This window comes from Zophobas morio, unplaced genomic scaffold (assembly GCF_036711695.1).
Source record: "Zophobas morio isolate AGI-343-1 ecotype UQ-CSIRO unplaced genomic scaffold, CSIRO_AGI_Zmor_V1 ptg000108l, whole genome shotgun sequence".
NCBI lineage: Eukaryota > Metazoa > Arthropoda > Insecta > Coleoptera > Tenebrionidae > Zophobas > Zophobas morio.
Window position 1 is genome coordinate 4,984,071 of NW_026972213.1, and position 16,533 is coordinate 5,000,603.

At 32.5% G+C, this 16,533-nt stretch overlaps 5 protein-coding genes across 5 annotated transcripts; 2 read left to right on the forward strand and 3 right to left on the reverse strand.

Annotated features, from left to right (window-relative positions):
- The first annotated feature begins 1,336 nt into the window (after positions 1 to 1,336).
- Positions 1,337 to 2,869, forward strand: LOC135144715 (uncharacterized). Its single transcript, XM_064076770.1, has 5 exons — positions 1,337 to 1,370; positions 1,942 to 2,219; positions 2,266 to 2,389; positions 2,440 to 2,499; positions 2,754 to 2,869. Exons 1-5 carry the CDS (start codon positions 1,337 to 1,339, stop codon positions 2,867 to 2,869), a joined length of 612 nt encoding a protein of 203 aa, XP_063932840.1.
- Positions 2,870 to 3,122: 253 nt separating this feature from the next.
- Positions 3,123 to 4,483, reverse strand: LOC135144675 (uncharacterized). Its single transcript, XM_064076730.1, has 2 exons — positions 3,652 to 4,483; positions 3,123 to 3,599 (listed from the first exon to the last, which is right to left on the reverse strand). The coding sequence occupies exons 1-2, from the start codon at positions 4,423 to 4,425 to the stop codon at positions 3,177 to 3,179; spliced, it is 1,197 nt and encodes a 398-aa protein (XP_063932800.1). The 5' UTR covers positions 4,426 to 4,483; the 3' UTR covers positions 3,123 to 3,176.
- Positions 4,484 to 5,469: 986 nt separating this feature from the next.
- On the forward strand, positions 5,470 to 6,937 carry LOC135144637 (uncharacterized). Its single transcript, XM_064076679.1, has 2 exons — positions 5,470 to 6,352; positions 6,414 to 6,937. The coding sequence occupies exons 1-2, from the start codon at positions 5,558 to 5,560 to the stop codon at positions 6,843 to 6,845; spliced, it is 1,227 nt and encodes a 408-aa protein (XP_063932749.1). The 5' UTR covers positions 5,470 to 5,557; the 3' UTR covers positions 6,846 to 6,937.
- A 2,146-nt stretch (positions 6,938 to 9,083) lies between these two features.
- Positions 9,084 to 10,631, reverse strand: LOC135144763 (uncharacterized). Its single transcript, XM_064076836.1, has 2 exons — positions 9,609 to 10,631; positions 9,084 to 9,555 (listed from the first exon to the last, which is right to left on the reverse strand). Exons 1-2 carry the CDS (start codon positions 10,404 to 10,406, stop codon positions 9,112 to 9,114), a joined length of 1,242 nt encoding a protein of 413 aa, XP_063932906.1. The 5' UTR covers positions 10,407 to 10,631; the 3' UTR covers positions 9,084 to 9,111.
- A 1,108-nt stretch (positions 10,632 to 11,739) lies between these two features.
- LOC135144716 (uncharacterized) lies at positions 11,740 to 13,162 on the reverse strand. Its single transcript, XM_064076771.1, has 2 exons — positions 12,236 to 13,162; positions 11,740 to 12,183 (listed from the first exon to the last, which is right to left on the reverse strand). Exons 1-2 carry the CDS (start codon positions 13,031 to 13,033, stop codon positions 11,740 to 11,742), a joined length of 1,242 nt encoding a protein of 413 aa, XP_063932841.1. The 5' UTR covers positions 13,034 to 13,162.
- Positions 13,163 to 16,533: the final 3,371 nt, after the last annotated feature.

Here is a 16,533-nt window from a genome sequence, read left to right on the forward strand (position 1 = left end):
GGTATTAAAACAATGTAATTGTTTCAAGGCGGGGGGTATGTTAGTGCCTCTGGCGGGGACCTGTTTCACCCCTCTCCACCCGTAAGGGTGGGAGCCAGGGCCACCACCACCTTGAAACACAGGGAATTTCATTCACTATTCATCATTGACTCTTCAAGCACTCTTCAAGCGGTTAACATAGTCTTTATATTCAATCTCTGGATCTAACGGTCATAATATCATACTCGCTCTAGAACACACTTGTTATTTATTTAATAAAACTATAAAACGACTGTCCGCTGCTCTTATTCATAATCCATCAAAACTTAACATTTGGTATCTATTAACTGTTTGACCATTATAAAAATATGTGTCGGTAGTCTAACTATTCTCCTATTGGACTGAACAGGCAAAAGGTCAAAATTAAAAAATATTCACTTCACACCAGGCATTTTCGTAAAAAAAGTGCATTGTTACAACTTGCCCCGCGTTTGAGGCTAGTTGTAACAGCCATGAGGCAGCTAGTAACAGTAAAAATAAAGCTGATGTTGATACAAATTTAGACTTTATTTTTCAAAAATCAACGCAACACTTCATTATATATAATATATATCAGTAAAACTGAAATAAACTTTTAGAAAAACAGTCAACATTAAAAGATTTGAGTTTTGTTTTCCTTTTTCTTAAAATATATCTGGAAAGCGATATATGGCATAGGTCAAAATTTTGGCTTGCTTGTCGTATGCTAGGTACGAGATTTTTGAGGACCCGGGGTGGGCTAGTTAGCATCATGCTTCCCCGCTACACCTTGGGTCGTGGGTTCGATTCCCGCCATGGCTCTGGGTGTAACGTGTATGTCCCGTTCCCCTGTAATTGGGCCTCGGTGCCTGTTGGGGGACGTAATAGAATAAAATAAATAAAAATAAATAAAATAAATAAAATTTGTAGAAGTGAATTTGGGATAAGTTGTAACATGTTACAACTTGCCCCAAGATGTTGTTACAACATGCCCGGTTCCCGGTAGCACAATTTTCTACATTTAATTACCTACATTTCGACAAAATTACGTCGCTTAGCATCAAAATGTGTAAGGAACATCAAAGCTGAGTAATTTTTGAACTACATGCAAAACTAAAAGTTTAAAATTAATTAATAGCAGATTCGAAAAACCAAATTTTACTGTGACTAATAACAATATGGTGCGACATTGCTGTTCAAGGAAGGAATGTAATGTGTTCTATTTGGTACATTATGCATTTGAAAGAATCGATACATATATTCCATATACTTTACTTATTAGATTAAAGGACCACCGTTTGCCTTCTCAAGAGTAAAATACTCTGTAAGGTTGGACACTATGTCCTGGGCACGAGAACTCAAAGGTTTGCCCGGTACGTTGTAGACCAAACACGAACAAGAAATAAGATAGCAAAACAGAAAATAGGACAACGAAACAAGAATACTAACAATCAACGAACTTTACGAAGAACTGAATCGAAAACTGCAATTAACTACTCTGAGTAAAACGAAAAATGACGGTGACGTTTGATGAAAAATCGATGAATTATTAACAGTCAGTAGATTGACTACATCAGTGCCTGTCGCACGATGTGGACGCATTTATTACGCATTTTATCTTTGTGTAATTCGAGAACCTTTGTGGGAAGAATAACTGACGTCGAGCGTAATTTGGACTCATTTCGGTAGACATACTATTTGTCTGGCTCTTTGTTTTTGTAATCCTTAAAACAAATATTCCTATGGTAGGTGCTGTCTGAGCTTGTTTGATACTTTGGTCACGTGTGTAAAAAGATACATGAATCCAACTATAGTTAGTTGTTAAATGTGCCAAACGAAGCAGAGCTTTTCGAAGAAAATTTCCTGTGAACTGTACGTTTTTAAATGAAATCTATTTCTACGAAACAATTTTCCCGTATTTCTTAAAATTTCAGTTGAACAAAGGTGTAGATAATCCTTTTGACAAGGTAGCAAACTGCTATAGAACTTTCATCTCGGATAATGTAGAAGTTATTCCTTTTGACAACTTGAAAGTCAAAAAAAAGCCTTTGACGATGCCACTTATAGATATGATTATCAAGGAATATGGAAAATTCCATGCAGTTTCCATCGCTATTAAAAATCAACAACCGGAGAAGTTTCAACAACTAGCCGAAAAATGCGGTGACTTCTGGGGAAAAATTTATGAATACACAGACATATTAACCACACACGAAGAATCAGTAGACGAATTATATGAACTTCTATGAGGTGAGCTTGATGTTAAAGTGGAAAAATCTGAAACCAAAAGTTCAACCATTTTTGAAAAAGGTTAGTGAAGGCTTAGAAGGAATGAATGTTGTGGTACACGGCGATTGTTGGATTAACAATCTTATGCATTATCACGTAGTAAGTAAGCGTACATTTTGATAAAATACAGGTCTTTATTATTTAATCTTTCAGGACAACCAGCCACTAATATTTGCCATACTAGACTGGCAGACGTCCAAGATTTGTTTATCTGTAATAGATGTATCGTATTTTTTTTGCGTGTCTGTCTCAAGAAGATATTAGTGATGTAGATGTAATTTTAAAATTGTACCACACAGCACTAGGTTATCATTTAAGAAAATTAAGAAGCAATATTGAGCAACTGTATCCATACAGTCAGTTTTTGGACGAATGGAAAAACACAGCAAATTTGGAATTATTATTACCACCTTAATTCACAAATTTTCATTGACTTGGAGAAGAAGTCCCTGACTCTGTCCAAGCAGCTGAAGAAGGGTTCGATATTGCCAAATCAATGGCAGTCAAAATTAAGGATGCATCTGGGTTTAAGAAACGAATGCAATATCTCGTGAAGTTTTGTGTAGAACAAGATTTAGTATAGGAATAACACTATATAAGAAAATATCTTGTTCAATATTGTAGAGGTTATGAGACATGTATCCATACATTTATTGGATTGTATTCAAATATTGCAACTACAAATTTCTGGCTCTTCACCATTTTTGTGTTTATCTTATTGAACTTTGAAAATAAGTCGATTGGTTCATATTTCCTTTAACAGATCAAACTTTAGAAAGCTTCATCTTAATATTCGTATATTATTGTCCAGGCCCCCCCCAAAAAAAAACAAAATATGCCACTAAAACAATTTTTACTGCATCTGTAATATTTTTATGCGTTTAAATTTTTTACATAATGTAACATATTATCTCTAACGCGCTTATAATACACTTCTCGATTCGAAATGTTGAAATCAAAATTTTCAACAAATTTTTTCCCTTTGGAATGCCTTCCACAAAATCGGGAGCATCACCACTTTCACACAGAGAAAATCGTAGGATAAAAGTTCCAAAAAGCAGTCCATAGCACGAGAACTTTTTCCACTGCTGAACTAACGTGTTAAAAGACAGAACTTCGGAAGGATCACATTTAAGTTGATATAAAGAGCTACTAAGTGAAGCGTAATAAATTTTTAACAATTCTTTTACATCTGCATGCTCTTGAGTGTCAACACAGGTGTAAATGAAGTAAGATAAGTCCAACACTGGTGACGATAAACCAGAAAGCTGCCAGTCGATTATAGAAGCTTCTACTGGTTTCTGTGATTTTTGCTGAAACAGTATCTCACAATAAAATAATTCAAAAAGAAATTGATCTAAATACCTCCAGTCTGAACATGAAATTATTTGTCCACCCATCACAGTGTGATATAACGTGGTATTCTGGATCCTCAGCAATTAATTTATGGAGAATATAGTTGATAGTATCTTTTGAAAACTTAAGTGAGGCTATATCCTTTTCGTCCTTTTCCCAAAACTTTCTCACTTCTTCATGGTATTGAAAAAACACAGGTTCAATTTCGACTTGGTGGATATGGTAAGACCACATATTGACGTAGTTTTTCACAAGTTCTTGACAATTTTCAGGATTTTTCCACCTCAAAGCTAACGAAAATGCATGCCATTCTGCATAAGCTTTTAAAAGTGTTTTAATGTGACCCATATCCATCGGAACTGTCCGATCCCAAAGGTCAAAACCTCTGTTTTTTAAATTTTCCAATACTAAAACTTCGTTTTCACCCCGCTGCGTAGTATAACATGTAGGTAAGGATTCTAAAACTGGGCTTCGAAATCCCATTTCTTGTTGAAATTTTTTAAAAGTTGGTATGACCTTGTCATAAATGTAAATTTCTTGTTCAAAAAGCAGTTTGATGGGTACCTGATTTCTAAAGATTTGGTTTTCTGTGGAAGATTTGATGGCCAAGTTCAACGTTTTTGTTTCTTGTGTTTTAGTTTTGCCAGTAACAGTAACAAAGGTGATTTTGCCCATGTATCCATCACCGGGTCCTGATTTTCCATGAATGTCTAATTTGTAGTCAATGAAATTTTCATTTTTTACTGCGAGTTGTATTAAGTCTGAAATTTGGTTATCACGCATTATGAGTTCACTTTGTCTGTATACGAGATTCACGCGAATAGAATACTGTAGAGTTTTGCTGGAGTGCATCCTTTTTAAGTCACTTTAATTATCTTAAACGTATAAAATTAGATAATGGTGCAGTAAATCATTATTCTATTTTCAGTGACTTCCCTGCATGAAGTCCACAAATATTAGTTAGCAAGAACAATAATTATGTATTATACATTTTTTAATATTCATTGTTTAATTAATTAAGACTATTTATGTTACTCGGATCAAAGACAATGAGTAATATTTTATAGTACAAAATAGGCAAAAAATTCTCTATCAACAAGTTGTGTTGACAAGGATCTTTACTCTTAGAGATTATAAAGTGACAGACATTTGTGTAATTTTAACTACAAAAATTTTAATAAGTATATAGGCGGATGGAAATTGAAACAATACGTTTTCAAATTTCTAAAAATTCTTCAAAATTTAATAATTATAATAAACATCTAAAAGAATTATTTTAAGTAAGTAGTTGAAATGTCACCGTATTGACAAACATGATTACATACTAACAGAAGATTCAAAACAGTATAATTAACTTAGACGTGTAATTAATTAGGATTGCAGTGGTGATTTTAAGATTGGCTGTAAATTCTATTTAACCACAGCACAAACAAGTAAGACGTTATTAATATAATAAATTTCAAGTGTCAAAGTTTTGAGATGCACTTAGACCAAATTTTAGGTTTACAATAGGTACTAACTTAACAACTCGTTTGGACTATATCTAAATATTGTAAATTACAAAATTTTGGTGTCTTCAGTCAAATTTCGGAATTATTTTTTTTTTTAATTCACCGAAATTGTTCTGCAAAATTGTTATGAACACGAAGTTACACTGTAATGATGAAATGCGGAATGTGAAATAAAACACTATCGTAAGCATAAACAAATTTATTTCCCGCATTTAAATTAATCTATCTATATAAAATTACTTATTCACTGTTAATTTCTAATCTTCGCTACGTCCTTGACAAAATCGTTACTAGTCAGTTTAACAATCGTTAATCACCAATTTTGCGCGTATCTTATTCAACCTTGAAATTTCATTTAAAGCTGCAGTTCAAATAAGGTTCACGTTCAGACATTATCTTCAGCCATGAATCCAGAACGAACGACTAAAAGTGAAGTGAAAACGTGTTTAAAAAAACTTTTCAAAAACGAAAATATTGAAAACTTGGATTTCGATGTGCTTGGAAATTCGGAGAAAGGTGACGGCTATGTCGGAGACATAATTTTTGCTGAAGTAAGGGGAACAACTAAAGAAGAAACATGTAAGAAATTTAATGTTGTTTTAAAATGTTCAAAAACTAGTGAAGCCCTCCGAGAAAAGGCTCCAGTAAAAGATGCATTTCTTAACGAAATATATTTTTACGACGTTATTTTTCCAAGTTTCAAGAAGTTTCAGAACCAGAGAAAATCTGTTGAGCCTTTCGAAAAAGTGCCTAAATGCTATGGTACGCTGAATACTGGCAACAGTGAATTTCTTGCTTTGGAAAACCTTAAAAGCAAAGGTTACACTTTGTGGGATAAAAGAAAGCCTCTGACAAGACGACATATTGACATGGTAGTCAAAGAATATGGAAAATTTCATGCAGTTTCCATTGCGATGCAAAATCAAGAGCCTGAACGTTTTCAAATGTTAGTAGACGGAATAGATAATTTATATTCTAAATTTCTTAAGTCAAGTGATATAGTTGGTGCGTATGAACAGAACTTCACTGTAATTCAGAATTTGTTAAAAAATGACTTGGATGAAAATATCTTACAAAAGTTGCATAATTTTAAACTAAATTTAGGCCAATTTTTTGAACAGAGCAGTCACAGTGTGGAAGATCTAAACGTGATTTTACATGGTGATTGCTGGAATAACAATTTCATGCATTATCAGAAAGTACGTATTTACTTATCTAAATAAATTACATAAATAACTAATTAATTATTTCTTTAAACAGAATGGAGAGCCTTCTTCTTTTGCCATGTTGGATTGGCAAATTATACGTTACTCGTCGCCTATTTTCGACCTATCTTATTTTCTGTTTTCGTGCTTATCAGAAGAGGATATTCAAGATGTGGACACTATCAAGAAACACTATCATCAGTGCTTAACAGATCATTTAGAAGCACTGGGTTCCAAAAAATCTCTTTATCCACTAAGTCAATTTTTAGAAGAATGGCAGAAGTATGCGAAGTTTGGTCTTACGATAGCCACACTTATCCATAAAATTTCTCTGTCCGAAAATTGTGAAATTCCTGATATGGCGCAAACAGCCGAAAAGGGAGAAGATATTGCAAACGCTTTCACGCAACCTATCAAGAATACAAGTGATTACAGGAAAAGAATAAAATATCTTGTGAAATATGCTGCAGAAAATAATTTAATTTAAAACTGTGGTAAACTAAAGTAGATGTACTAACCAACAAAAGTTAGTGTTTTGCAAAATATGTGATGCAATAAAACCATTTCTGACACTAACAACTGTCTGCAGAACTAGCTTATTCCATACCCATTTAGTAGTTACTGTTATTATTGTCAAACTAAGTTATCTAGATCAACCGGCCCTTGGTTGAAAAACTGTATCCGCTATAGTTATTCACAATTCAAAAATTGAATGCAGTTATGATTACTGTGTGTATTTCATAAAAATATCTAGAAGCTCATCTTTAGAAAGCTTTTTCTATGGCATAGAGTCAAGATAGAGTGCAATATAAATTGCGAAATAAAAATTATCTAAAGTTATTTACACAGAACTTCCCTTGCCCCTTAAATACAATCGAACGAGTCCTGTTTTTTAGAAGAAATATAACATTTGATTTTGCAAAATTTTATTTATTTTATAACACTTATATAAAAAACCAATATAGATAATACAAATCGCAGTGAAAAAAAAAAACAGTAAGAATGGGATTTGAACCTACATGAGGAAGAGCACAAGTTCGACAATTTCACGCTTAACCAACTAAGACGCCATTTTCAAATGATTTAGCGACGTTGCAATGGTGTAATCGCAAAAATCTGTTAGATTCTCAGGCATTTTATGATCGATGACATGAAGCACCAGGAAAATATTGAAGTGAATTTAGATTTAGTAATAGTGTAGGTCTCTTTATTTTAAGCAGTTTAATAGATAAGTACGTAGTTCAAAAAAGGGCAAGTCTATCCTGTGAGGTGTTTATTTCGTAAAATTATTATCTTTGGCATTGCAATGACTTGAAATAGAGATTTTTAGAATTGTAACTATCAAAAAAAAAAATCCGGACGAGACGACAGACAAACCAAATTGTTTGATACTAGGTGATAAGCAACACATTTCTGTAATTCTGTAAATATATTTGCAGTAATTCTTTTCAATAGATCCAGCTTTCTTTTTGGTTAAATGATTAAGACAGGTATAGTATGCAAGAAAATAATAATCCATGAAAAAAAATACCAAGGACTCACAAAGTCTGTTTCAAATATATGATAATCTGAATCTGGCATTTTGAGAGAAAAATATATAAACTTAATTTCTTTACTGTACCACATACGCGACTTTAGACTTCAAATTTATGTCCGTAATTTTATGCCTAAATTCGTAGCACTGTTGCCAGTTTTAGTTGTTGATTATTGCAAATACATTATTGGGGACTTCTATAGCTTCAAGTTCAAATTAATTGTGCGATATTTAGTAATAGTTATCTTTAGAGACTTTACCACTATATTTGGGGTTAAAATGATAGTACATATAGTTAAGAAATTCTATTGACATGAGAGTCATATACAGTGGAGTTTTACAGTCAGTCCTTTGGAATGTTTGAGGTACAGCTTTGAATTTTAAAACGATAGATGAGTAATCAAATGATGCTGCTAATTCCTCTCATAATGCTACCCTTTGACCTTGAAATGTCAAAAGTATTACATAGAGGTGAAAAATTTTAAATGGCACGACCGCTCTTTTGAAAGTTTATTTAATTCTACACATACATGATACCAAAATTAAAAATTAGTATTATTTACTCTATTTTAACTAAAAGTGATTGAGAAACCTGTCTAATTAATTTACCGATTTTGTGCAAGACTAAGAATTTTTTTTGTCTTTTATATAACTTTGATATTATGTGTGCAGTGAACTAAACTCTTAAAAGAGGAGATACTTGATCCCCCAAGCGATTAAAAAACGTTTAACTATATTATAAATATGTTTTGACAATTTTCGTCAGAACCCTTCACTACCAGGACGATCAACATCATTTGCTTACTTATCCACAAGCTTTAAATTCCGAAGCTGTACCTCTGATGAAGTTTTCGAAGTTAAAAGAAGCACTCACACTGCATATACACGGTATCTACGTATTTTCAACACATGAAAGTTGAAATCTTATACCTATAACTTTCAAAAAGAACCTCCAAATTTGAAATAAAAAAATCTGTCTTGCACCATGAAGCAAATTTATAAAACGCACTTGAGCAGAGCGTTTTACTTGTGATTTACTCCCGTCTTAACTTTTTTATTAGGTATATTAAGGCTTAATTTATCAAATTCCGGATACTTATACATTATTTCATGATAAATTACATTGACTGAAACCAAAGTGAAAAGGATTGATTAATTGTGGATACTTTCCGAGATAACAGACTACTAAAATATTGAAATAATAATATCAACAAGTTTATTAAATTAGATTATTCTTAACAGCATATTCAACAATTGGTCTCATCCTGTTTTTGAAGCCACTTTTATCTTTGGCTTCAAATTTAAAAGATTCAGTAAATGCTGCTCCTTTGTCTGCAACTTCAGCTATATCTGGAAGGTCTTCCTTTCCCGAATATAAAGACTTGATTGGATAAATACATATCAACAAACCATATATGCCGTACTTCCTCCAGTCTTCGAACAATTTTTCTAAGGTATATGTACCTGCAAAATTGCTATCAAGTTTTCTTAAATACTCGCAAAGCTGTTTATGATAATCTCTCAAAATAGTGTCAATGTCAGCAATATCTTCTTCCGATAAACTAGCGAATAAAAAGTATGATAGGTCAGTTACAGGTGATGTGTATTTAGAAAGTTGCCAGTCAAGAATCGCAACTTTAGAAATTTTCGTTTTGTCTTCATTCTATAAAATAAATTAAATCAGCTGATGAAACACAACCTTGTTAACTTACGTACTTCAAATTTGTATAAAAAATTGTTCACCCAAGAGTCTCCATGATTTATCACTTTTAAATCGTCGATATCAGGTGTCATCTCACCACATATAAAAGTAACTTGATCTTTAAGCTTTAGCCATTGCTCCGAGGTGTCACTTTTAACATCATCTTTTACCACATCGTATACCTCATCCACAGTAGTTTTAAACAATTTTACAAAATCGTCTGATTCAATCAACTGTTTTAGCATATCCTCGGTTGAGTCGCTGAGCAATTTTTGAAATTTTTCAGGATACTGATTTTCGAAAGCCACTGAAGTCGCGTGATATTTTGCGTATTGTCTTATGACAAGATCGACAACTTGTCGTGTTAATGGTACTGCTTTTGGCCACAAGTCATACCCTAATTTCTTCAGATTTTCCAGCACAAGAACACGTCTGGATTCATCACTATAAACGCCATAACATTTCGGTACGCTGTCAAAGGGTTGTTCAATACCTTTCGTGATTTGAAGTTGTTTAAAAAGTGGAAAAACATGTTGATACATATAAATTTCTCTCACAAATGCGGTGCTGAAAGCAGGTACGTTTTCCATTAAGGCAGTACTAGGTTTACTGCATTTTAAAACAAGATCATATTCTTTGTTCTTGCCTTGTTTGTCAGTTCCTGTTACAGTAACAAAAATTACGTCTCCTATATATCCATCACCTTTTTCTGAACTTCCAGTTATCGTAACTGAAAAATTGTCAAGATTTTCTTGTGCTAATGCAACTTTTAACCATTTTTGAACATCACTGTCACGATCACTTGTTTCCATTTTAGTGAATTATGTAAACTTAAAGTTAGGCTCACTGTTTCGATGTGAACTGAACCGATTTACAATGTGAGTGGCTTTTATCTCAGTGGCAATTTAAAACTTGTAATGTCATGAAATAATCAGTGATAATAGCGTAATATTTCTCTCAAAATCCTTAAACAGAAATATAGTCAATCATCACAATTATCAAACAGTTTTTACGACGAGTAATGCAGAAGTGCAAGCAAGTTAGTTATAAAGTGATAGCTTTATCATCCAGACAACAACTATAGTTATTTTTGTATCAAGGGAATAAACAAATATTTTTAACAATGTTTATTCCAGAGATGCATACAAAACTTTCCTCCCAACCGGTTAAATTAAAAACAAATGAAAATGATAATATTTGCAAATAATGATGATAAATCTAAGTGTTAATATTAGTAAATAAACATGAAATTTAGTATTTCATTTAAATTGGTTTAATTTTATTGCGTAGAGAATAAAGTACCAGATTATTAGTCAGTTTTTTTTAATTAGTAAATAATGATTATCATTTTAGCATGCAATACCTACATATTTATAATCATGATGATTGTGTACATATGATTTAAACCACAGCTCGACTCGATTATCTCATTAAACATTCGTCGTGCAAATTTGTTGAATATTTAACAATAAAAAATTGATCTAAAGTTATTCCGACAGAACTTCTCTCTCCCCTGAAGTACAGGAGTACATTCCTCAAAAAATTATAAAATAAATTTTTGCAACTTTTATTTTTTTATGATAATTCTTACACGTTTAAATAAACATCTGTGTAGACTGTTAAACTACAGCATGCTATACGTTTGTTTCAAGTGAGTTTTACAATAACGAAAGTGTGTGATGTCATGAACATTTTATCAAGGACACATCCCAATTTTAATAGCTACAAGCTCAGTTTTCTAACTGAGATTAAGGTAACTACGCATTTAATGAGACCTTTAGCGACGTCTGATTGGCGTAGAGTCGGTCACATGGCCGTGTTAAAAATTTAAACGCAATTAAATGTTTAATTGAGCTTCTGTAAACCGAGTCACAGTCTAATATATATTAATAAGATCAATAAAATAAATTTCCCCATTCATTATTTTTTTTCAGTAATTATAAAAATATATAATTTCTTGGGAGGGGTTAAACCGATACATTTTGTTCTAAAATTTAACATGGTAATCCCTATAGCCACTTTTAAAAAAGATGCACTGTATATTAAAATAAAGGATATTACTTTAGAGTATAGGTAGTTTCTAATATAGGAGACTATGTAACTAAAATATTCAAAAATTAATACTAGCTAACTTTTAATAATTTATTAAATTAGATTATTATTAAAAGCATATTCAACAATTGGTCTCAACCTATTTTTGAAACCACTTTTATTTTTGACTTCAAATGTAAACGATTCCATAATGTCTTTTCCTTTGTCTGCAGCTTCAGTAAAATCTGGAAGATCTTCTTTTTCGGTATATAAAGACTGGATTGGCACAATACAAAACAATAGACCAAATTTACTGTACTTCTTCCATTCATCAAAAAATTTTTCTACAGGATATTTATCTGCAACCTTGCTATCAAGTCTTCTTAAATACTCGCAAAGGTGTTTATGATAATCTCTCAAAATACTGTCGATGTCGGCAATATCTTCATCTGATATACCAGCAAACAAAAAATATGACAGATCAGTCACAGGTGATGTGAATTTAGACATTTGCCAGTCCAAAAATGCAACCTTTGAAACGTTCGTTTTCTCTTCATTCTATAAATTAAATGAAATTAAAGTTGAAATATAAATTTCTAGACTTACGCACCTCAAATTTGTACAAAAAATTGTTCACCCAGCAATCTCCATGGCTTATCACTTTTAAATCGTCAAAATCTGGTGCCATTTCACCAAAAATAAAATACACTTGATCTTTAAGTTTTAACCATTTCTCTAAAATGTCGTTTTTCACATCGTTTGTTAGCAACTCATGTACATTTTCTACAGCATTTTTAAAGATATTTTCAAATCCAGATGACTTAAATGCTTCTTTCGTTATATCTTCAGGTGAACCTTCGAGCAATTTTTGAAATTTTTCAGGATTTTGCTCTGCCAAAGCCACTGAAGTTGCATGAAATTTTGCGTAGTCTTTTACTACAATGTTGATAACTTCTCTTGATAGTGGTTTTGCTTTTGGCCACAAGTCGTATCCTAATTTCTTCAAATTTTCCAATACAATAACATATCTGAACTCGTCACTATAAACGCCGTAACATTTGGGCACGCTGTTGAAGGGTTTTTCAATCCCTCTACTGACTTGAAACTCGTTGAAAATGGGAAAAACATTTTGATACATGTAAGCTTCTTTAACAAATATTAGTCTGAAAGTAGGTATATTTTCTAATAAAGCAGCACTGGATTTGCTGCATTTTAAAACAAGATTGTATTCTTTGTGGTTGCCTTGTTTGTCAGTTGCTGTTACAAAAACGAAAATTATGTCTCCCGAGTACCCGTCACCTTTTTCAGAACTTCCAATTATATCGAGTGAAAAATTTTCAAGATTTTCATCTGCTAGAGCAACTGTTAACCATTTTCGCACATCACTGTCACGATCAGTTGTTTCCATTATTACAAAAATAATAGCAATTTGATACGAATTGTTTGTTAAAAATTGTAGATAATTAAAAGAGTCTTACTTTTACGTTAAAGTTAGGATTACTATTCAGATGTGAACTAAACCCGTATCTAAACGTGTGTGGCCTTTATCTCAGTGCGTAAAACTTGAGAGTCATGAGAATGACGATAAAAACGGATTATCTTAAAAAAAATGTAATCTCAACATTCATTTTGCTATAAATGAAAACAAATGTCAGTTTCTTTTATCACGCAAACGGCAAGTAATTTATCTTTAAATACTTTATCTGAAGGAAATAGTAAAATAAAAATAGTTAAATCCACACCAATGCTTGAATTTAGAGATACACTGGAAATTTCAAATTATCGTCCCATTGCTATTCTCTATTCATAATAATAAACTTCACTAAACTGTTCCTAATTAATGGCTATGGAGCAATATGGATTCATCAAAAGCAAACCAATCCGATGCACGTGGATCAAATATCTGCGAAAACTTGGATTAAGTGTTTCCTCAACTACTGCACTTTTGACAACAGCTATTTTACTAAGATTGTAATTCTATTTTTTTATTACTTCCTGAGCGTAAGCAAAGGAAGTATTGTAATCGAGTCCGTCGGCCGACTCTCTACTTTTACTTGTTCTCGATCGTGCATAACCCCTAGAAGACAAAAAATAGGTCCCCCGTTTCCATCTGTCTGTCCGTCTATCCGTCTGTCTTGTTTCTAGGTTTATAAATAACGTCGTAACAAAACATTGAACTGGAAATGCGAACGAAGCGTAACGTCATTCGTGCTTGCATCTCGGGCGTTCTTAGGCAGATAAACGTGTTGTACGCCGTGAAAAGTGTTTGTTGATGTTTCTTTGAATATTTTAATAAAAACAGAGGGGCTAGTAATTGTAGGGTTGTTCACCCTCACCGCGCAGGTAGGTTCGGTACTCTTAATATTGTAATTCAAATACTTAGTAGTTTCGGAAATATATTCTTAAAGACAACACATGTTTTCCTATTCGCTCGTCCTTCGAACATATTTGAAGTCAAATCTTAAATCAAAAATGCCACAGTGTTGTGTCTACGGATGCAATAACAATGAAAAAACAGGATACAGTTTTTTTTTTCGTTTCCCCAAAATAAACAAAAAACCCAAATTATGCCGGAAATGGCTCGACATAATGAAAAGGAAAAACTTTATTCCAACAAAGAAAGAGTAGCCGAGTGTGCTCAATACACTTTCAAGATGATTTCGAAATTTCATCTTCAATGAAAACGAAATTGCTAGGTGAATTCGCGAAAACTGCATTGTTTTTAAAAGAGAACTCCGTACCTTCGCTATTTGTTCACAACAACACTACAACCAGATCGCGTAAAACAACGTATTTTAAAAATAAACAAAGAGAACAAATAAACAAAGAAATAATAGACGAAGCTAATTTACATTTTTCTCGATTTTCCTATTAGTTATGTAGCAATTAAAACACAACTTCTGTTACTATATTTATAATTTCAAACTTGTCTAATGTACATTTTTATTCTGAATTTAGTCAAAATAATCTGGATCCTCTCCATACACACTATTGAATCCTACGTAGTCCCTACTTTCATATTTTTCACAAATTTTTGCAATTAAGGAATTACTTTTCGTTTTTTTTCCCTAGCGGAACCCATGCGTAACCCAATATACAAATTGCTTGTAAGCAATGTGTCTCCACAAACTATTTGTCGTATTTTTCAGGCTTTGTCGTTTCATACATTATTTGGTAATGAGAAGCTTGTAGTGTATCAATATTTAAAACAACACTATAAAACGAATCATGTTCCGTAATGCAATCTAGTCCACCTTTAACTTCGGAAATTTTCTCGGATTCTGTGCTCATAATTGTACATTGTCCACAAGTACACCAATTAATATTTCCCCTTCTGTTTTCACTCGGTTTTCTATCGATTTCACTTCCTTGATTATTATTTGAACACTCAGGCTCAAATGCGTACGGTTTTATCCGATCATTCATAGCAAATATTCGATTTACCTATTCAATAAATACAATAATTACTGCTTATACTAATTAATAATTAGAGCTTTTACTTACAAAACGAATTTAAAAATAAAACAAAGTGAATTGCACGTTCAGGTCTAACTTTCCAATGCGTAACTGAACGATTCTCAGTCGACACTCGCACATGTGACGTCACAGCCTCAGTCGACTGGGTGGTTGCAACCAGTTCACGACCCCTTTAAGAATATCATATAGATGGTAAAATGCTAACCAAAATTTGGCTAATCATCCCCACCAATAATGTGATAACGTCACTTGTACATAGTAAATGAGTTTTAAATTGTATAAAATAACATAGTCCTACACATGTAATTTGTGACTCCAAATTGAGTTTTTACCAGCAACGTCCAGATTTTTTGAAAAAAAATCAAAATTATGAAACAGCATTTTGCAATTAATTTGGAATCTGCAAAACCAAATGCTTTGAAATCTTGCACATGATTGACAGTTATGATAACCATGATAAATTTTTATTCAAAATATATTTACTTGTCCCCTCCAAAAAATTAATGACGTCACCTCAAAATTTTGTTGAATAAATCCTGTCTTAAATGTGCAAAGTATGATGAGACAATACTTGTGCTTTATCATTCCATTCATATTTTTTGGATTTGCATATTCAGAGTGACTAAAAAGAAATTAATGAATGCGTGAATTTATTTTATTTATTTAATCAGGAACTACAAAACCGAATCCTTTGAAATCTTGAAGATGTTTTAAAGTTATCAGGTTATGCATGGTAAATTTTTAATCATAATGTATTTGCTCATCCCCCCTAAAAAACTGATGACGTCACCCCAAAATTTTGCTGAATATGTCCTATCTAAAATGTACAAAATATAATGTACTTGTGATTTATCATTTCATTCATATTTTTTAGATTTGCTAAACAGGTCGCCCGAAAAAATTAACGAATGAGTCAATTTATTTTATTGATTAAATCAGGAGGGGAACAAGTTTTAACGTTCATATCATAAGAGATGCGCCTAACGAAACGCATCTTTTGAACAAGGTATGCAAAAGATTTATTTGACAACGTTTTCTTAAAATATGTTGTGATCATGCAGCTCACGATACGATACGAAGTGTTCCATCTATTTATTGTTCGCTACTTAAAATTGGAAAATCCGAAACAATATACAGGCCACTGTCTTCCACGCACATCGTCGACTTTTTTAGTCGAAGCAGGAGGCAGTTTTGAAACGGAAATTCGATGAGGACAAATGATTGCAAGTTCTGTTTCCTTAGCAAAAGGATATTCATCAAACTTACTTCAAAAGGAAGCTATCCACTTAGAAAATTCTGTTTTAACCGAAAACTTTCATTTACCATCTGGAATTGCTGCTTCTTCTTTGATGTCAGGGACACTTCAAAATTGTAATTTTTATTTCCGGACACATTAGAAACTTTTTTGACTTTTGTACCTTCTGCTGTAGT